The sequence below is a fragment of the Dermacentor albipictus genome, chromosome 10, assembly GCF_038994185.2.
Source record: "Dermacentor albipictus isolate Rhodes 1998 colony chromosome 10, USDA_Dalb.pri_finalv2, whole genome shotgun sequence".
NCBI classification, from domain to species: Eukaryota; Metazoa; Arthropoda; class Arachnida; order Ixodida; family Ixodidae; genus Dermacentor; species Dermacentor albipictus.
Genome location: NC_091830.1, coordinates 4,851,010 through 4,873,117, shown reverse-complemented (window position 1 = coordinate 4,873,117; position 22,108 = coordinate 4,851,010). Strand labels below are relative to the sequence as shown.

At 46.9% G+C, this 22,108-nt stretch overlaps 1 protein-coding gene across 2 annotated transcripts in view; it reads left to right on the top strand.

The window, feature by feature from the left end:
* Positions 1–22,108, top strand: part of LOC135920319 (uncharacterized) — a 43,375-nt gene that overhangs the window by 7,406 nt on the left and 13,861 nt on the right. Inside the window, exons 6-19 of one of the 2 annotated variants that reach the window (XM_065454529.2) lie at positions 138–300; positions 896–1,179; positions 3,466–3,665; positions 4,278–4,560; positions 6,261–6,408; positions 7,098–7,237; positions 7,314–8,288; positions 8,348–8,398; positions 9,576–10,055; positions 12,818–13,174; positions 14,637–14,785; positions 19,755–19,979; positions 20,545–20,692; positions 21,880–21,990. In XM_065454529.2, coding sequence (XP_065310601.1) covers positions 138–300; positions 896–1,179; positions 3,466–3,665; positions 4,278–4,560; positions 6,261–6,408; positions 7,098–7,237; positions 7,314–8,288; positions 8,348–8,398; positions 9,576–10,055; positions 12,818–13,174; positions 14,637–14,785; positions 19,755–19,979; positions 20,545–20,692; positions 21,880–21,990 — 3,714 coding nt within the window. Of the gene's footprint in view, positions 1–137; positions 301–895; positions 1,180–3,465; positions 3,666–4,277; positions 4,561–6,260; positions 6,409–7,097; positions 7,238–7,313; positions 8,289–8,335; positions 8,399–9,575; positions 10,056–12,817; positions 13,175–14,636; positions 14,786–19,754; positions 19,980–20,544; positions 20,693–21,879; positions 21,991–22,108 lie in introns of both variants that reach the window. The other variant, XM_065454528.2, reaches the window with a different exon arrangement.

Sequence of the window (22,108 nt, the reverse complement as noted above, 5' to 3'; positions counted from 1 at the left end):
GGTCGCGGTTCCTTGGTTCGGTTGCCCACCCCATCCTTCAGTATTTTTAGGCATCTACTGAAACCTCAGCCATGCCTTGGTTTTGTAAACCTTTCACTCCACCGTCAGTAACCCGAGTCGTTCCCGATGCAACACAGGCGGCACCGTGCTGAGCCACGTAATCAAAATTCACGTTCCGATGGCCGTGGACATGGAGACCGCCACCATCTCCGGTTACGGCTACGTCGCGGTTAGCAACGCAACGACCGTGCTCGTCTACCGCTCCGACGACCTTGCCAGCAACTTCAAAGTTTTCGACGTGTGAGTATGACCTTTTCGGACAGTTTTCACCACATCACTCTGCGTAAGCTACAAAGGACGCTGAAGGGATGGTTCCCTTTCTACGGTATTTTTGCGCTGCTTGCCTCAAGGCAAGGATGGCTACGCGCAAAATTTCACCACCACGGCTATAAGTACGTCGCAGGGCTTTATCGGACAGTTCGTTTCCTATCCCCGTCGAAAAATGGTCGGCCTGGTTTAGAATCTCACCTGCATCCTCGTTTTTAGTAGCGCAGTTCTGCGGCTGCCGAGACAGCGCGGCGAATACCTGCGCATTCCGCGAGTGTTCCGGTACCTATATGTGGGGGGATAAACCAAGGTAATTGAGGACCACGCTGTTTCGTGTAGTTTGTGTACTTCTGCACGTTCCCATTACTGCGTTCAGTATCTACTGTGACAAGCTATTTGGCCGCACTGAAGTGTTGATCAGAATGCCCAAGTACTTCAGCGACATAATTGTGTGTTGTCCAGTTACATGTGCGACTTTTCAGTTTTCGCCCTTCCGCATTCTGAAAAGCGCCACACACCTTCTGATGGATGCCCACCGGCCTGTTACCGTTCGTGCGACCTGCCGCAGGTTGCACGGCGCCGAGCTGACGGACGTGTCCCTGTTCCGCGTGGGCTTCGACAACGTGTTGGCCGTGGCTGGCCTCCGGGATCAGTTTCTCTACGTCTGGCGTGGCGGCGGCTTCTTCCTGCGCCAAGTTCTCAAGGTCCCACGTGCCTTCCAGTGGCACCCCGTGGGCGTGGACTCCTGTCGCGATGACGTCATCCTCGCTCTCGCCACCATGGACGCATCGTACCCTGTGCGGCTTCACACCTGGTCCTCCAGGCTCAGGCGGTTTCAGGAGGTGGACAGAGGCAAGTCGACAGCTTAGCGAAACCAGAGTTCAGAAACAGTTAGAAACTCCTGCTCATAGACAACTAGATTCAATAAGTTTTCGGTTATTGCTGCCTTGGGAGTTTTTCGGACTAGAACGCACTTCCTCTCCAACTAATAAGTGCAAAGAGTAAGGTGGAATTGTGGGAGTGTTTATGTTAATTACAATTAGTGTAGTAAACAGTAGATACAAGGAAAGCATGCGGGAGGTTACCCGTCATGTTTAATTGAAATGTAGAGTTAGGGAAAAGCGCAATAAAAATTGACATTTTGTCGTATCTTCCGCATTATGGGTGCGGTGCTTTACCAATTGAGGTCCTGTGGTGGTCCCGCGGAGGTCATTCTTCCTGGGCATCGGTCCGTCTACTCGATCTTGCATCGGAAGTAGTTAGCACTCGCTTCATCAGTGACGAGCAGTATATGTGCTTCGAACAAGGACGAAAAAAAGCTACTTGGCACTACACAGCTCCAAGCGTTACCGTTGTTCGTTTGTTTTCGACCGCGACTATACGTCCGCTGCTCGTAATGGACCTTCTCTCCAGTAGGTTTCAACAGGCGCCGGCGGCACGTGATTCCAAATTTCGCTCGGGAGTCGTTATGCAGCATCGTCAAAGCGCAGTGACCACTTCAGCCGAAGAGTACTTGCGTAGAGGTGGTGTCGATTCGAGGAACATCCTCGGATACACGAGGGCAGCACTTCACTGCTATATGAAACGTAAGGAGGCCATGTTGAGGACATTATTTCTGACGTCCACATTGCGAAACGTTGTGGATAGGGGTGCGCGAACAATCGAAATTACGAAGCGAATAGTATCTGCTATTCGACTTGATTGAAAATTTCGCTATTCGAACTCTTCTCGATGCGGGAAGCGACAAGCAGATAGATCTGACTAAAACATTCCGCTGCGTCCCATGCGCTGTTCACGTTGGTCGCTCTAGGTGCTGCCCAGTGACTAGCGGCCGAGTGCTCTGTGCTGTAGGATGGTAGCCTGCAGTCTCCTGTGTTCATTTGAAGGGCTGATAGGTCACGGCTGAATTGCAACCGGCAACATTTGCTGCTGGACCTTAACTGTTCGTCGCAGTTATTGCGGCTGAATTAAGTCTGTCTCCTGCCAACGCTCGAATCGCATGTGCCTTAATTGCACAAGCTCACGTATTCCGTCGTTCTGTTACTATTCCCTTTATACTCCGTGGCTACAGCGGACTCTGTTGTACAGGGTGTCTCAATGAACTTTCAAAAATTAAGATTGCCTGTGGCAGATAGGAAATTCTAGTCCATGAGCTGATGTGCTCGAAGAAGCGAACACCCAAGAAACTGAACTGCATAATGGATTATTTACCATTCGCTAATCAAGTTTTGACTAATTACCTTATGACACGTATTGCAATCTCAAAATTTTAGCGGGCGAGACTGCTAGACGTATCTACTTGAAGATAATCGTGTGGATGATACCATCTACGAGACATGCGCCGCCAAACTTGCGGTAAAAATGCACTGTCATTCCATTTACATTCTTAACAAAACGTAGTTTCATGCATTGAAGCACAAAAGTAACTGGAATGCCAATGCATTTCTCTGCGAAGTCCGATACCTAATATCTCGAATTTGTAAATTGCAATGTGTGGCGTAAGATACTTAGTTAAAAACTTAATCAGGAAATTTGCGTGGAATAATCGATTATTCATTTGAATTTTTTTTTTGTGCAAGTAATGCCTGCCTCTTCGAGTAGACCAGCTCATGGACTAAAATTGTGATCTGCCACACCCAGTTACAAGACGTGTTCGCTGAAACACCGGGTTATGCGCAACTACATTTCCTCCCCGTAATGAACTTTCGCCCTCACTAGTTGCTCTAACATATGCTTACTCTTTCGGTATTTGAAGGTTTACGGTTAGTTTCATCGCTAGTCGAGCAGTCCCAACTATTAGGCGTTTGTGCTGTATTTCAAAGCTATAATATTGGACATACAGATGAGAAACCTAAATGAAAAGGCCGTTGCTTTGTATGCAACATGGTAGAAAGTTTAATGATACGTAATGCAGTGAGGTCGGCCTTGGGTCCTTGGGTACTGTTCTAGCTAGCAACTTTGCTCTGGGGGAAGGAGAAGGAAAGCACAAGCTCCTGAAGAATGTAACAATCTACATAGCTGGATCTGTAGGCATCGACATGCGCTACTTAATTTCGGATACTTGCCTCAATAAGCAACAATGTGCTCGCGCGAAGTGTTGGCAAGAACTAGTGACGATCTTCCATAATTTGGTTGCAGGTACAGTCCCCCTAGGTGGCTTTGTCATTCTCAAGGACAGTATATCATCCTTTAGCATCAAGGACAACGCTTGGATGTTTTTCACCGATGCCACCAAGGGCACTCCCAAATCAATCATGGTATCCACGAAGGTCATACTTTTGTCAAACCCGGTTCAAGACAAAGGCTCGCAACTGGTGCTTCGCATGACAATGCTCAAGGTCAGTGTTGCGCGTACCTAACCTTTGTTTCCTGCTAAAGAGTTGTGTGGGCTCGTTCGCCTGGTTTCCAGCTCTGTTGTTCTTGGGTTCACGTGCGCAGGCTGCTTTTTCTTACGTGTAACTCTATACGATGACATTGGTGCATGTTTCTCATTGAGATTAACAGCGCCTCTGTGGAATTTCCGGCGTGAGTTTTCCACCGTAACATGCGGCAGGTACCACTGAACACTTCGCAACCAGTGATGAGAAATTAAGCACCAATGCTGGCCTTCATTCAGTCGTCCAGAATACCATAAAACCCTAACACATTGAATTGAAGACCAACAGTTCACAGTCACTTCTTAAGCTGCGGACCTGAGTTTAATGTCAACTTCGATGCATCTACAGGTGCAATCTTCGACCTCAAACTTCAGTTACTCGCAGCCACAGTAGATAACGCACAACTTGTACAAAATACTGACATCACATAATGTATTCACCCGTAACTTAATGTTCTCAAGAAACCGCTGACCAACCCACTTGCGTATCGCAAAACTAGTCTCCGCCATTGTTGTTAGTTTCTAGGCATGTTTCGCCGGGTCAGTTCTTACCAGGCTTCCTCTCGCCGACCAGGATCAATTGGACAAGCAGCAGGCTCTCCTCGGACAAGCATCTAACACCCTACGGCACGCCGTATCTACTAAAGCCACAGTGAACGTGGTCCAGGTCAAGCAAGTCATTAGGTCCGTCCTCGTCAATGGCCCAGTCTCCATGGGGTTCGCGAAGCTACCGCAGGGCTTGACCATGGAGGGCTCGAAGGTCTCCATGAGTGAGCTCCACACCAGGATGCCCGAGCTTCAGAAGGCGATGAGCGACATCGGGTTCCGAATCCACAAGCTCATTTCGACTCTCAAAGGTGATTGACCCGCAGTTTAAGCCCTTAAATCACGGCATACACATTTGGGCAGGGCATTTGTTTTTGTTAGTTCGTTCCAGTAGTGACAGCGAAAAATCGCATACATTAAGATGCGGTTGATTTGATCAATCTGCTTGCTCACTGCGGCTCTGTTCACTTCAGACTGCACCGTACTGATACGCACGACCACCGTATACGAAAGACAATAGTGTTTGACAAGGTGTCCAAATCGTTAAGTATGAATCGTCAATGATGGAGTAGTCTTTGCTTCCCAGCAGTGCCTACAGCCATTGAACCCGTGTATGTACTTTAAGCTGGTGGTTCAACTATTCATTATGAAGAAACGCGAATGACTGACTGTACTTTAAATTTAGTCATTCCAATTACTGACATTTATTGACAGTGCAGCATAACTTGACTAAAATTGCCTTTTACGTCCTCTTCCACCCTGGCGAACTGCCAAATTCACGTCGCTTTCAAGTCGTACCTTCCCGCCCTTGGTACGCCACCTTGGCGCTCTCCAGGACGTAGCTGCATGCGCTGCACTAAAGTGAGCAAGGAAGGGCGAGGACAAGGTGCCTTGGTCTAGCGGCGTCCCCTCTAGGCAGTAGTCTGTGCATGTGAATGCGCTCATTACATGTACTCTGCCCATCGTGCAAATATAACTGTGGAGTACAAGGGAGCAGGTTTCCTGTCGCAATAGCTGCTTCATATGTTCAGCTCCAAAACCTGCCTATCATTTCAACTTTCAGAACTTGCCAAGGTTTCGGTTGCTATGCTATATAAATTTGACAACTTGATCCAGCGTACATGGCAACTTTCAGTCATTCCAATTAAACATCTTTCCGCCGAACGTGGCCCTTGATTAAAATCGTTACCAAGTCAAGAGATACAACAGTGGAGTAGCGACAAAGGAAGTGTCCTCGAAAAATTTCAAGGCATAGCATTAATCCTGCTGACAGAATTCTAGCGAGCCTGGCTTAAATTCCAGATCATATCACTGGGTTTTCAAAGCCTCTAAACACCCTTGTGATGAAAGCTATAAGGTGGCAAACGCTCGCAAAAGACACCGACGGTGAAGCGGGTTCATTATTTTTGGTGTCCTTGTCTATCTGTTAAGTCACTACTATACATAGTATACGTTGTCTAAAGAATCGTACGAGCTATCCACATCTTCCTCTGAACGTTTATCATGCCACAGAAGCGCCGCCTAACTTCGCCAAAATTGTATCGCGCTCGAAAAGGCCAGCACTCCTGAACAAATCTATTACCACATTGCACTTCGTGTACATAGTTCCCATCGTCCTAATCTACCTTCTCTTTCCCCCCACTGCTGACCACCGGTCAGATGTCGGCGGATGTAGCTATAGTGTATGACCAGCGGTAATTTTCCTCTCCCCTTTTCTTCGTTTTACCAAACGACTGCGGTTATACTGCTACTACATAGCTTAAGGTTTCTTGACAACGCTTCAACTTGCATCTAGCACGCTGTATATGTTCACACAATCGCGCAATATTTGACTCGTGGACGGTCGCGCAGATCATTATTTCGCCGCGCTCGTCGTTCCCATCACAATATCGCAGCAGTCCAAATGCTTCAACCTTATTGACAGCCACGGGGACCGTAAGCGTTAAGTTCTTCCTGGAACATTTTTCACGTTGCTCTGGCTATTGACTTTCCCACTTCCTCGCTTTCACAGATGCTGTATTCACGAATAAGCCAGCCACTGTCACTGCACCGAAGGTATTTCAAGGTCACTTGTCGACACCACTCCTCAAATCCGCTGAAGCAAACATCGGCTCCTTCCACGGTGTACCTGTCAGCGACCTGTTCAGGAGCCTTTACTGGTACGTCTCGCACCATCATCCTGCAACATAGTGGTTTCGGTTCGATCCTGTGTAACTTTTTCTTACGTTGACGTCCATGGACCTTGTTCCCCAGCTACATAATGTCTATTGAATATCTCACTGGACAGATTTCACGAAACACTGCAGAGAGCATCTGTAATCGGTGGCTGTTCTGGAGTCATTAAGAACAATTTTTATTTCTTTGTACAACGGTCGTTTTGCTTCCTTTTCTTTAACTCCTAATGGAATAAAGGAAAGCGCAAACTTCAAACAGGATGGAAAGAATTACACGCAGAACCGACGCCTGTCCAGTCTTTCTTTCCGCCCGTTTGAAGTTTGCGTTTTTCTTTATCGCATTCATTAATGAACCAACTATCCCAGCAACGCATTTTGTTCAGCTTAAAATATTGCGTTTAATTCTAGACAGCAGTACTATAACCGTCTTCCCTCTTGTCCGCGCTACAATGTGCTCGCGTTTCAACGAACAGGGACACGAGAAGGTACGAAAGAATGCACACAACTTACCGTGTCATTGTCCCCTGTCCGCGCTATAACTCGCTTGTTTCAAAATGTACAACCAAACCCACATCGCCACTCTGATAAACATTGCCGCTTTGGTAAGAACCTTTCTTCCTAGTTTCGCAACAGATACAGACTACGACGGCGCACGCCTTCCATGCTTTTTGTAGGATGAACAAGCCGACCACCATAACAGGAAAAATAACGTTGACGAAGGCTGCCAAAGTACGGTCGTCACTCCAGTCTCCATCAATAAACGGTATCAATCTCGCCAATGCAGTTACAACAGATAGACATCACACGATAAGCGGTAAGTTCGGTGTCTGCATGCTTTCGCTTGTGAAGTACGTCAAAAACTAAAGTGGGTATTTTTTTTCGTTCTTCAGGGCCTACAACATTTGCGAGCCCTTTAGTGATCTCCAAGGACTCTCTTCTGGAAGGCAGGTTGAACGGCCTGAAATTGAGTGATCTCGTGACACTGACTGGAACGCACTACATCACTGCACCCAAAAACTTGACCTCAGTCAAGCTCCTCCAAGAATTGTCGGCTCAAATGGTAGACGGCGTCGACCTGACGAGAGTTGCCGCGACTACTATGAACGCGATCGATGAGCAGATGGCAGAGGGATCCTTGACGTTTGCCCGAAATTTGCGCGTAGCGTCCGTCTCTGCGCAACTCGTCAACGGCATCAAAGTTGCTGATATTGGTGAACGCTTCGTCAGGATCAACGTGCCTGCCACCATCACCGGTGTCAAGCACTTTGTCGGTAATTTCGACGCACTCACAAATATTCATCTTCGGGGCAGGCTCAACCAACTCGCCATACCTGACGATCTTTTGCTCAAAGATGCCGAGCAATTCGTGCGGGCGCCTAAAAGGTTCAACAAGCTAATTACCACAGTGACGAACGTTGAAGGCAAAGTTAGCGGAGTATCACTGCCGGCAGACATTTACCGCCTCACAGATGACGGCCCCATTGACGTACCGCTTGCCTTCGTCAATGGCATCCAGGCGCAGCGAGACGTGGTCGTTGCTGGCACGGTCGACAACGTAGACATTTCAGAGTTTGCTGCCTACGCCGCCAAGCAACCTGAAAATGTTTTTAAAAACAACGTAGTGTTCAAGGCACCTGTTTTTGTTAAGAAGTCCGTCAAGGTCCTCGCTAAAGTCAACAGCGTATTGCTCGATGCCCTTTACAAGGACGCTATTTTTCCTACTAACGAGTCTACATTGGTCATGACTGGCCAGAAGACTTTCCACAAAGGAGCCAAAATAGTTGGAATGACTGTCAAAGGCAGTGTGAACGGTTACAACTTGTTGGAGGACTTCGTAGCCACGGAGGACCACCAAGACATTCATGGTAAGATGCCCTGAACTTAAGTACCGCAACCTAATAATAATCCACAGTTTCGATTTCAGGAATAAAAACATTCTCCGGACCGGCCGTGTTCGAAAAGGACCTCACCTCAAGTAAGTTGACATTGCATACTCAACGCTTGTTGAATCGTGCTCGTATAGTTAGATCACAGCGCTTAGTGCTATATTTTTTACTCATCCATGAAGAGGCTCGTTCTTTACCCGCGATCTCAACGAATACAAACAAATCTCGCATTTTCTTCACTAACTTCTTACGAAATTGCTGCCTCAAAGGTGCAGTCTAAATTTGAGGGCATGGTATCGGCAACCATTTTTTTAGTCGTTTGTATAAAGCCAGAAACCCAAGTTCCACTGGTTTACCAACAGCGCAATTCCAGGCTGTGCTCATATTGCAAGGGAAATCTTTGCACAAGGTTTTCAGCAGCAGCAATGTTGTCATCGCACATGACCTTCTGGAGATACGGTTTAAGCTGTCAACTGACCGTGACCATTGCTTTAAATAGGTCCGGGCGAGCCGAGAGAGAAGGCGCGGGAAGCTCATTCGCTCCGGATGTCTTGTCGTTCCCTCATGGCGAAACTAGGAGAGCGTATAAAACGCCCAAGCTCTCGTTTTCTCTGTAGCTTTGAATCGTCAGTACAGTTGGGCAGAAAAGTGCGCAGAACATAAGACCTACAATGTGAATTTCAGCTCCACTAAGGCTTGGCGTTTCTAATTTAGCGATCAGTGGTCCGGTTGCACTACAATATACTACAGATGAAACTTGGAATTCGCGGCTGTGCCCAGTCTAAGGGAAAAATTTAACTTTTTCGCAATAACCGTGGCTGTAAGCACATGCCACACGGTCCACCAGCGGGTACATAGCCCGGAAAAATTTTGGCCACGACCGCATCTACGCCTTTGGCAGCCGCGAAGTGCGAACCCTGGCTACTCGGCGGCCAAATTTAGTTGGGGTAAAATTCAAAACAGCGCGTGTACTTAAATTTATATGCCCATTAAAGAACATCAGATGGTCAATTACCTGCCGCGGTGGCTTAGCGGCCGTGGTGTTGCGCTGCTTAACACGAAGTCGCGGGATCAAATCACGGCGGCCGCATTTTGATGGAGGTGAAATGCAAGTGCCTGTGTCCCGTGCATTGAGAGCACGATAACGATCCCCTGAGATGAAAATTATTCCAGAGTCCCGCACTACAGTGTACCTCATTATATCGCGCTTTTGGCACGTAGAGCTTAAATTTTTATTCTGGATCATTCACTGCTTCGTTGTTTCAGGCCCTGGCATCATCGACGAAGTTCCGCTCTTCAAGCTTTTCGCCGGCCGAATAACACTTAACAGCGAGCAGAACATCACAGCCGAGCCGCTGTTCCTCGGCACCGTGCGAGTGCAACACCTCTACGTGTCGGGCGCAGTTCAAGGGCTCTCCGTGCCACGTGACTTCGTGCTCAAGTCCGTTCCGCAAAAGATCTACGGCCTGAAACACATGGCTCGGGGCATGTCCGCCGCACTCGTCGACTCGCGCATGCACGCGACCGTTCGAGGTTTGTTTGGTGGCGTCGACATCGTGGACATAAACAGGCGCCGTATCCCACTGTCCACTGGTCAACTGCTTACCGGGGAGTTCGCCATTGGCAACGTGACGACGCCGTTCCTCAACGCCGCGTGGTTGAATGGGCGGCCAGTTCAGCCGTTCCTGAGGAATGTCATGTCAAAGACCAAGCCCCAAGTAGTGACTGCTCCAAAAACTTTTTCCGGTGAGATGCTTTTGGTTTAGTGTTCGTGTACATTCACTGTCGCGAGAAAGGGTGACATTAAGTTCATAAGGTGGTATTGTTGGCGATGCATTACGAGCGGACTAGGACAAAGGATGGAAGAAAAGTGTCACGTGACTCTTGTTCTCCGCCAAGCGCTACTGCATCTCCTGCTCGAAATCTCGACTTATTTTCGAATTGTTAGCAGCACGTCGGTGCTCGCTTTCAGATATTTAACGCAAAGCAATTTACTTCTTCTTCGAGCGTTATACGCGCGACATTGCGCACACTCAAGTAGCGCTTTTTCGATTCTAATGGGCCAACTTACGAAGTCTACGGAGGTGGCACATCCTAAAGACTGAAATACGGAATTTCAAGGTCGTGAGATAATAAACGTAATCGTATTCACTAAATTGGAGAATTGAAAGGCAAACTGAAATACACAGTAAGCAGATTAAGATTCCTTAGTGTAAAATTAGTATTTCTAAGCCCACTCATTGTTGAATCCTGAAGAATCTTATGTTTAGGGTGTGTATATACACCAAAGAAGGGTGCTTATACCTATTGTTCACTATTGTGGAAACATGTACCTGCAGACATAAGGGTATTCGAAAAGGACTTCTTCTTGGGCAAGTTGGTGCTTAGATTTCCTAGGTATACTTTGTGGCGCGAATACATTTCTTGAAAAGGGACAGAAGAAAGGAAGACAGTGAAGCGCCAAGAAATGTAATTTGTGCCAAAGTATACCTAGGAACGCCATAAGGGTGTTCAGGACAGGTTTTAACCGTAACGAACGTATTTTCTGGGATTATTGAAGCAGATGAATTCGGTGTCCTTTAATACAAAATACGTCGCAGTGTTAAAAAATAGGCTAAGGAGGACGAGTTTACAAAGCCCCCACCTTTTCGCTCCTAGTTCCATCTAAACACCTTTACATAAGAGTGTTATCTGTTAAGGGCACTCGTCTGGAGACCAAAAAATTCACGCCCTTTAAGGGGCCCCTCACCAGGTCTGGCCATTTTGAGCAGACAAGTGCACAAAGTGCGTTCACGATCATGTCTGATCAGTATTAAATGTCTATGCGCCACAGAAAGAGCTTAAATTTCAAATCAAATGCCGCTTGCCTTTCTCCTTGCGTGCGCCACGCTCGAGTCGACGTCAATCGCGCAAGCCCGCTAATTACGTAGATAGCTGCGCGGCGACGTCAGTAATAGTGGCACGTGACCAATGATTATCCAATACATCAGTTGTTTAATGTTACTTCAGTAGACGAATTAAGGTTTAGAGAAATAATAAAGCATATAATCAGAATGTCTAGGTGTTTTTTTTATTTCGTACCGTAGCGTCTGCTTGTCCCCATCTCATGCAGTTGCGCGCGCGCAGAGAACGAAACCGTCATTAGACTTTTAGCGTGTCCGCTATTCCGGCAAGCCGGGGCGGATTACCGGATGGTCGGGGGCGTCCGGAGCGGTGCAGCCGCCTGGTGTTGTAGAGCTCAATCAGACAAACACAGAGCTAAAATTGCAGTAACCTTCATTCTGCTTCGATGCTGGTGCAAATTTTCGGCAGCAGCGTAGTTGTGTTCACAAGAGACGTTTAGCTTGTACGCTAATCCGGTAAACGGGAGCGGTTTGGGTGGGTTACCGGATGGTCGGGGCGTAAACGTGAGCGGTGAAGCCGCCTGGTGTTGTAGAGCTCAACCAGACAAACGCATAGCTAAAACTGCAGTAACTCACCATATCCTACTTCGCCACTCGTGCAAATTTTTGGCAGCGGCGTAATTGTGAACACGATTACGCCACTTTCGAATATTTACCCCAGCAGCTAACCAGAATACAGTAATTAGCTCTGTGGTTGTGTGGTTGAGCTTTGCGCCACCAGCTGGCGCCACCGATCGGGCCGCTCACCTTTACGCCCCCGCTAAACCGGAAAACCGCCCGCGCTTTCCCGGATACCGGACGCGCTAAAGGTACCTATTTACGCCGCTGTCGAAAACTTACACCCCAGCTAAGATGAATGTAGTAATTGGCCCTGCGTTCAGGTGGTTGAGCTTTGCACCACCAGCTGGCGCCACCAATCTGGCCGCTCACGTTTACGCCCCCGACCATCCGGTAATCCGCCCCGGTTTGCCGGAATAGCGGACACGCTAAAAGTCTCTATTTTGTACCGCGTACCGGCGCCGCGATCATGCTCTTCCATCCTCTCGCGGCTGCCTCGGTGCTTGTGAAGCCGGTGTTCTCGTGCAGCGCATGCAACATTGCCCGCTGCGTGGCCCCTCAGCCAAAATGGGAGAGAAAAGGCGGGGCCCGTTACGTATTAACCATGCGATCTTCCGGCTCCGGTATGGAAGAACGCAGCGATTTCGCTTACGGAGGCTGGACGGGGAAAGCGGAGAGCGTGTCTATGATGGCGGATACGCTGCCATCCTGAAATCGTGGGTTCACGGCACTGAAATACTTCTATCACGGCTATTCATGAGCCGATATGAAAACATTTTTGCGGCAGAACGCTCCCTAGAGAATACGTAACAACTTGTGACGTATAACCGAAAGTTGTTGTGTGGCCTGGAGAGGGGCCTTGTATTGGTTACGGCGTAACATGGCTGGTACGCGGTGCAGCAGCATTCCTCTATAGTCGATGTGTATTGTCAGTCGGCTAAGCGCTGCCGTCGTTACCGAAGGAATCGCTGAAGTCTTTTCGTCGCCATAGCTAAGCACAATCCCGCCTCTATGTGCAATCGAGGAGTAATCGTGGCGTTGTTCCAGCGGTCCTGAAGGCAGTCTCTCCCGTAACAACGGTGCAAGGAGTGAACGGCGTCAACCTGGCAGAGATCAACTCTAACGCAGTCACACTGCGCGGTCAGTCCTTGGTCAGCGCCCCTGTCGCTCTACGAGACCCGTTCGAGATCATGGGTCACCTGAGCATCCACGGCACGCTGGACGGCCGGGACCTTCGTGCGTTCGAGGCAGATGCGGTACCCAAGCGCGGATGGGTTTCCGTCACCTGCAACTGCGTCTTCTACCGCGGCTTCTCCGTGCGTGGCAACATCGCCGCCGACACGGTCAATGACCTCATGTTCTCCTATGACGTGCTTCTCAAGAACGCCGACCAGAGCATAAAGGGCAAGTTCCCATCTTCTGTTCACTGTTTAGCGCCGACTCGGTGTGTGGCGTTCCGTTGAGGTCGTGCTTTTAATTCCCAGCCGTGTTCCCAGCACTTTCGTAATGTGCGAGCTCCATTGTACCGAGCTTTGTGTACGTTGAAAAGAGCAGGGGCACAAAATTCCAGAACCCACTGTCGATATGTGCAGAGTTGCAAGGAGGTGAACGCCATCGATCACTTTTTTGCTACTACGGTATTTTTGAGGGAAGTCAATTCTGAGAAACTTGCGTGGGTTGCCTTCATAGCTTCGTACTATTCAGGTGGATAAGAAATTTACCTCTCGTGAGCCCTCCTCCACTTTGCGGGCTTCCGCAGAACTGGTGACGTATTCTCGGGCGATCACTTTCAGGGATACTATCACGTTCGCGTGACGTAGTACAGTAAACTGTACGATTCGAGGTTTTGCTCAACCAGCCAACCAGCAGGCACTAAAAGTAACTTCGAAAGTGACCTTCCGATAACGCGTCCCCTGATTTGTCATATTAAGGTACTTTTAATGCGTATACAGTCTTCCTAAACTATCCCTTGCTGTGTTTTCAATGTAGGCAGGAGGTTCTACTTTAGAACAGCATCAAACTGATTTCGTGGGTACTCCCTAACAGGGCACTTGTGAACCATCGTGTCCTTACAATATTTCGACATTATTTAGGGGTTTTCGCCGTCAATTGTGGCTGATAAGTGAGCTAATGTGAAGAACGTTCCCTATTGGGTCATCGCTACAGTGTACGGTAATCTCCGCTTATGAACCCTTTAAACATTATATAGTAACACGTGTACTTCAGTGACCGCGCCTCATCTTCTAACAAATGTTATCGCGAAGCACAAAACGCGCCTGCATGCATCCGAAGTTTCTGGAATGTTATCGTTGGTTCTATCCGCTGTCTGTTGTCACCGAACCTTGTAGAATTTGATTGCATGTATGCGTGACGCGAATGGTGTCGAACTTTCTGGAAGACACGCGGGCACCAGCAATTACTGTAGAACATTCGATGGCTTATGTATAACAGCCGACGCGCTTGACCCGCTGATCAGATTTTCGACGATCGCCGACAGTGTTCGCCGCTGTCATTGTGCTTTGAGTATAGCCTGTTTTTGAGGGCACCCTGTTTCCCACTTCCCTGTTTCCCACCCTGTTTCCCCACTTCCCTGTTTTTGAGGGCACCGGTTCGCCCAATAAAACACTAACACTAGCTTCGCCATCCTGTTTTGCTTTCTTCACCGTCACTACCACGTGACAATAGTATCCTTGCCTTGTACGCGAAAAACTTCAATATGTAGTCGCAGGTCTAGTAATGCAGTTAATATTGAACTAGCCTTCATTATTTCCCGGGTTCCGGGTATTTACGGTAGTTACGCACGATTCCACATGTTCTAAATGCATGGCGAAAATAAATTAACACTTAACGACTATTTCGCTTTCAGGTCATTATCACTTCATTCGTGATGTGAAGGTGCTGGGAGATTTGCCTCACTTGGGGCACGTCAACGGCGTGGATCTGTCCGTACTCGACACGCTGGTGGCAAAGCTGGACCGAGAGAACGTCATTCAATCTGACCTGGAGTTCCACGACGTACGTTGGGCAGCTGATGTTGCTATTATTGGGAAACTCGAGCAGAAAGTTCCATTTAGAAGGATCAAGTGTTTGTATTGATGCAGGTATTGGTCTATATAGGTATCGTTCAGTGAAGCAATACCGCAAGGCCTTTTGAGGGTATATATTTGGAGTCGATATATAGATTTCGATGTATGAGCATGGAATACACTGAGGCGCCCGCTTGTCAAACTTGCGCATATGTGTCGAGTGTCTAAACGGGAAGCAAAAGTAGCATGGCGATAAAAGTAGTCTTTCTAGAGCGCGACACTTCACACAACATGCAATATGCAAGTGGCTAGGTGGTATGCCGAGAACGTATTTCGGTACTATCTGCCCATGTGAAGGACCTCTTCGATGACTAGGCTTCTGATGCTCCCAACAGGGCAGGCCCAACCAGCTCCAACCATACAAGCACAGCCCGCCAGCTTAGCGAATCTCGCGAGATCCGCTTCATCTTATACATCGTCCGAAACCAAGGTGGCTACTACTCGGGATAAAAAGCCAGAGTTTTTTTGCATCCTCAGACTTGCCGCGATGGCTTAATGGCTGTGGTGTTCTGCTGCTGAGCACAAACAGGCCGATTCAATTCCACCAAGGCGGAGGAATTCCGATGAGAAAAAGTGCATGTTAGGAGAGATGCTCCTCGAAACAACTTTTTTATTACTTGTGCTAGAGCTTTAAAAATTCAGCCAGCTATAGAATTTGCTATGTAGATTTCCAATATGTCATCACTTTTTGTGTAGCTGTTATAGTTCATGAGTTATATGATGCACAGTGGCAAGATAGTCCTTTGTGGGCACCTTTTTATGCACTAAATTTTCAGTGTCGTGCTGTAGCTTGTTTAGCTCTTTGTAGATCACAAAATGTCGATATCTAGCCAAACAGCGTGTACATTTACTAGAACTATGCAAAAAGATTAGAGCATTTGAACTATTTTTTATCGATTCCCTGAAATATAACCTTGTACTTTCACAACTAGTGCTGGGAGGTATTGCAATTTCAAGTAGGTCTCAGCCTTGTACATACCTGTAAGATTGTGTATGCCAAATTTCATTAGTGCAAGATAATTATAAATATAGATGGTTATTTTCATGTGATTGTCAAAAAAAACTTAAGTGACATAATTTCTCTATAGTTGCAGCAATTGTAGATGTTGTTCGAATGGATATCGACACTTAGCGGTCTACAAAGAGCTAAACAAGGTACAGTACAAAGCTTGTTCCAAAATTTATTACGCCCTCCAATAAAGTGCCCACAAAATCATTATTTTGCCATTGTGTAGGACAAAACTCAAGAACTACGGTGGCTACATAGAAACTAATGACATACTTGAAATCTACTTGTAATGCTCTATAAGTGGGTGGATTTTCATATTTTTAGTACAAATATTAGTTTTTTCGATGAGCACCTCCCCTAAAGAACCCCTGGTGGTTGAAATTCTGAACGGCGGTCCTCCTTGACCATGTGTCGCTTTTGGACGCCAAAGCCCCAATTTTCTTATTTTTTATTGTATCCTCAGAGCTAAATCCTCTGCTGAAGTACTTTACCAGACATCTATAGCTCTCACGGACGGCGTGGATTGACGTACCTTTTGTCTCGCGCTTGTTTCGGCTAGTTTCTGAACCAGTAAACATAAAACAGTGCTGCGCTCTGTAATGGAGCCATCTTTCACGTATTTTGTGGAGTGCTATACTCCCTGCCAGGCACGTACCCAGAGGGGGGCCCGGGGGGGCCCGGGCCCCCCCGAAATCAAGTGGCATACCCCCCCCCCCCCCCCTCCCCACCCACGCCACCACTCCTCACACATTCCTAAAGCGCCGCCAGATCAATGTTGAGACTTCGCAGCTGTTCATCGGTCAGCATTACGCTGCCTTTTTCACTCCTTTTAGATGGCGGTAGTTATCGACATCTCTTGTAATGTGAAGGACAGTTTTCTCGCAGATTCCACACCCGCGCGATTAACTCGAGATGCGTTCAGTTGTCACCATCTATTCAACCGTCACGCCCATAGCTGTTGCTTTTGTTAGTTCAACCTTCTTTGTTTAGGCTGATCCTGGCACCATGAGAGGGATGCGGCTGTTACTCAGCTGGTTTGTACTCTCATGGAACGAGTTGCGGCCGGAGAAAACGTCAATTGCGTTTAACTTATCCCTTTGCTTCATTGTTTCCTTGAGTTACGGCTCGCCCCGACGCTGGCAGATGCCCGGAACCATATACACGTGATATGGGTTAGATAAGGTGGGAAATAAAATAATGTGAAAGAGCGTCCATCATGAAACCCTGCAATAACCCTTAAACCCATAAGCAAGATGACTGTCGCCCGTTACCGCGTCTGTTTTTCCCTAACTGTATAGCACTTTTCGTGCAAAATTAGCAACTGGAAACAAAAATCGCAAGGAGTTGAGAAATTAAGCGATCTACTAAGAGAGAGCCAAGGCAACAACCAAACTGCAAGCAAAAGCGAATAATAAAAAAGTAAACCATTGTTTATGAGAATATTTATGGATAAACATCTTTTTTATTTAAAAAGGAATTAGAGAAAAGGCCGCCGGAAGTGGAGAACGATTACTTGCTTTGAATGACGCTTCTACAGTTATCGGTCGAACCGCCTCACGTAGCCACTTCTCTGATGTGCTTATGTGGGTGTTTTTCTAACCTTTCGCAGTGAGCGCAGTACGTCTAGAATCGCAGAGTCCTGCGCTATATACGCGGTTGTATGGGACCGGCGGCCGCACAGCGTTACGCAATTCACGGAACTGTCAAAACTGATCAACAGGGCGAAAATAACTGATATTCGAAACTATAACATGAGAAAGACTGAAGAAGCCGTAAAAAATGAACGCAGCCTGAAATCAGTAAAAAAAGAAACCTGGAGTAGGACAAACCATGATGTATGCACTAAAAGATAAGAAGGATAATATCATCAGCAATCTTGAAGATATAGTAAAAGCAGCGCAAAAATTCTAAGCTGACCTGTATACAGTACCCAGAGGAGTCACGATAGTTCACTTAGAAACAGTAATGAACAGGATACAGAAACTCTCCTATAACTAGCGATGAGATCAGAAGGGCCCTGCAAGACATGAAACGATGAAGAGCGGCAGGATAAGGTGGAATAACAGTCGATTTAATCAAAGATGGAGGATACATATTGCTTGGAAAACTGGCGGCTCTTTATACGAAGTGTCTATCGACTGCAAGGGTTCCAGAAAACTGGAAGAATGCAGACATTATACTAATCCACAAAAAAAGGAGACGTTAAAGAATTGAACAATTATGGGACCATTACCTTGCTCCCAGTATTATATAAAATATTTACCAAAATAATCTCCAATAGAATAAGGTTAACACTGGATTTTGTCAACCAAGGGAAGAGGCTGGCTTCAGGAAGAGATACTTTACAATGGACCACATCCATGTCATCAACCAGGTTATCGCGAAATCTGCAGAGTACAATAAGCCTCTCTATGTGGCTTATATAGATTACGAAAAGGCATTTGATTCAGTAGAGATACCAGCAATCGTAGAGGCACTACGTAATCAAGGAGTACAGAACGCTTACGTAAAAAGCTTGGAAAATATTGCTACATGCGTTAGGTATCTGTTTGTTTGAACGAGGCGCGTAGGCGCCATCAGTCCAGAAAAGAGAAGGAAGAACGAACTGGGCTTGCGCTGTGAATCTAACCGGTCAGCGCTGCAGCCGTTGTATATATAATCTGTAAATAGTTTCTCGTCTTACTGACTCGTCTTTCGCGTTAGAATATCTGCGATGTTCTACAGCTACCTTAACTCTACACAAGAAAAGGAGGGAGATTACTATAGAGAAAGGGGTCAGACAGGGAGACACAATTTCTCCAAAGCTATTTTCTGCATGATTAGAAGAATACAAGCTATTAAACTGGGAAGGCTTAGGAGTAAAGGTCGACGCCAAATATCTGAGCAACCTTCGATTTGCCGATGACATTGTTCTATTCAACAACAATGCAGACGAGTTACCACAAATGATTGGAGACCTTAACAGAGAGAGTGTAAGAGGGGAGTTGAATATTATTATGCAGAGGATGAAGATAATTATAAATAGCCGGGCAAAGGAACAAGTGATCAGGATGGCCAGTCGGCCACTAGAGACTGTAATGGAGTACGTTTACCTAGGTCAATTAATCAGAGGGAACCCTGTTCATGAGAAGGAAATTGACAGAAGAATAAAAATAGGTTGGATCGCATACGGCAGACATTTCAAGCTCCTGACTGGAAGCTTACCATTATTATTGAAAGTAAGGTGTGCAATCAGTGCATTTTGCCAGTGCAATATGTCCAGTGCCAATGCATTTGCCAGTGCATTTCCCAGTGCATTTTGCCAGTGCATATGGGGCAGAGACTTGAGAGCAAGTTAAGGACCACGCAAAGAGCGATCGAACGAAGATTGCTAGGCATAACGTTAAGAGAGAAATAGAGTGGTTTGGATCGAACGGCTATAGACGATATTCTAATTGACATCAAGAGGAAAAAAATGTAGCTGGGCAGGTCATGTAATGCGCCGGTTAGATAACCGTTGGACCATTAGGGTTACAGAATGGGTACCAAGAGAAGGGAAGCGCAATCGAGGACGACAAAACACTGGGTGGAGCGATGAAATTAGGAAATTCGCGGGCGCTAGTTGGAATCGGTTGGCGCAGGACAGGGTTAATTGGAGTTCGCAGGGACAGGCCTTCTTCCTGCAGTGGACATAAAACAGGATGATGATGATGATGATGATGATGATGATGATGATGATGATGATGATGATGATGATGATGATGGAGGTGGTGGGCCCCCCCCGAAAAAAAATCCTGGGTACGTGCCTGCTCCCTGCATTGTATGCCAAGACGCCAGCATCACTTCGTCTCTTTATTGTCCACGCGGTCCACATCTCGGTCCCTGATACGATAGACTGATTACTGCGCAGGTGACTGAAGTTGGCACAGACCTCAACGTCGAAGGCCTTCTAAACGGTCACAAACTCCGACATCTCAGGGATCAGGCGATATGCACCGCCAAACATCACGAACTCACCGCCACCAAGATCATCCGAGGTCCAGTTAACTTGTTCAATTCCGTCGAGGTTCGTCACCTTGAAAACAGGACTCTTGCTGCTATCCTGGAGGACATTGTCTTCGTTGATGGCCACTTCGTAAGTTCTCCCGCTGATCTCTGGAAAGACGCAGTGCCGCAGTACAGCGCCGCATTCGCTTTCGAGCTTTGATTAATCCGGTTTTCCTGAAGCCATATCAAACTGCCGCCAAGCAATAGCGTGGTATGCTGATTTCTAGTGTCGATCCCCGGTTTCAGGTTTGTTAAACGAGGACTGTCGTGAGACCTTCTGTAGAACTAGCATACACTATATGTAAGAGTAATTAGCAAATAGCCAAACAATTCGATACAATGCTACGATTACAAAAACAGCAAAACATTGAGAACAGTAAAATGAACAATGCACTACCAGCCAAAATGCGTGTAACTTTAAACAGTTTGAACTAAATATAACTTCAAATAATCATAAAATGAAGTGATCACGATTCGACTGTAATTCAGAGAGTTCCAAATGGTTATAGTTATGAACATACCGCAGTGACTTCTCCATTATTACTGCTTACTATGAATAGGAGTACAGTAATTCGTGTGGTGTTAGCGATTTCGAGCATGCTCTTGTCACGTCCTTTCTCATGCTTTCGCTTGTGCTGTGACCGTTCTCGCAGACGACTGCACCAAAGGTATTCACTGACGTGTTCATAGAAGGAAGCATCAAAACAAACAATGCGCACTTCGACCAGCTCGTGAACGGCATTCCCATCAATACGGTGCTCGCGGACGCCGTCTGGGGAAACGGGAAATGCGAACTCTTCGGTAAGTATGATCTTACACACGTCTGAAAACGGTCGCGCATTGAGATGGAATCGGGTAACTGGGTGCGTTATTCTCGATTCGTTTTTCTCAATAAATTAAAATCTGTTTGCATTGTACAGTGCGCGTCACCCTCGCGTAAAACGCGCGAACTCCAGCGTGGGCCAGCGACGTTTAACCGTAGTGACTCGGCCCGAGATTAGATGCGTCTGCCGCGAGTGCCCAGACGCTTCTCTCCATAGAGGAAGGAAAAAAGACAGAAGGGATCGTACCGCAACGTGATTGAAGCCAGTGTGGTGGCCCAGCACGTGATGAAACCATCAGAGCGCGCGATAGGTTTTAGTACTTCCGGTTGATTTTTTTCCGATACCCGTTAAAAAGAAAACACCTGAAAGTCTTCAAATAAACATGGCTACCATCGCGGCACTTTCGCTTGATGCTGCGCTCAAGTTTCTGGATTGTGGCATCGAATCGCGGTGTTGCGCTATGCGAGTCGGAACACGAGTGCGCACCGAATAAGAGCTACCGATAACCAAACTTCTCAGCAAATCTCGATTTTGCTCCATGATCTCGACGCAAGAGATCACGTGCTGGGCCACCACTGTGGCTTCACGGAGCGTTTACTTGCCAACGCTGGCTGCGCGACGTAATGCTCCCTCCTATATTTATCCTTCTATGCTTATATCAAGCCCAGCAGCTACCGTTGGATGTCGCTGGCTGCCTCCGGATCGCCCCGGCGGCTGCCATTCCCGCGCTCTACCAATCTAGGTGGTGTTGGCTCTACACGAGCGTGACGCGCACTGTACGTGTCAAGTGATTTCATTTTTTTTAGCTGTTATACCGTAATGAGGTATTCAAGAAAGCTCCTGCATCAATTACCTCAGCGGTATTGCATAATTCGATGCTTATTTCTGTGATAGCTTGAGAACTTACGAAACCAGGATAAACAATTTAAACGTAACAATGTTTTACTGTGGTTGTCGTGCATCTCTACAGACACTGAAATGGTCAAGTGTGAAAACCTCAAGCAGAAACATTGCATCTCGTGTTGCCAGTACAACGTCTTAAAAACTTTCTAAATGTTTTGAGGAAATTTTCTTGCGAAATCCTCAAATGTTTGAACAGACTTGCGTATGAATTCAAACTTTAACTATCGTCACTTTTATTGTTTCGTCCGTTATTTTTTTCAGGAGAGAATGTCTTCAGCGACACTTTTACCGTTACAAAGGATCTAACTGTTCTCGGCCGTTTAAATGGACTTCGTATCCCTGACGATCTACTTCAGCTTTGTCACAACAAAGGTACTAGTTCAGCGTTTTCGTTTTCTGAAAGGATACGGCGGCATCTCCATTTAACTGACATTGACGTACATAATTCGTAAATCCTGATAAGGCTATCACCTTACTCGCACAGGTGCAA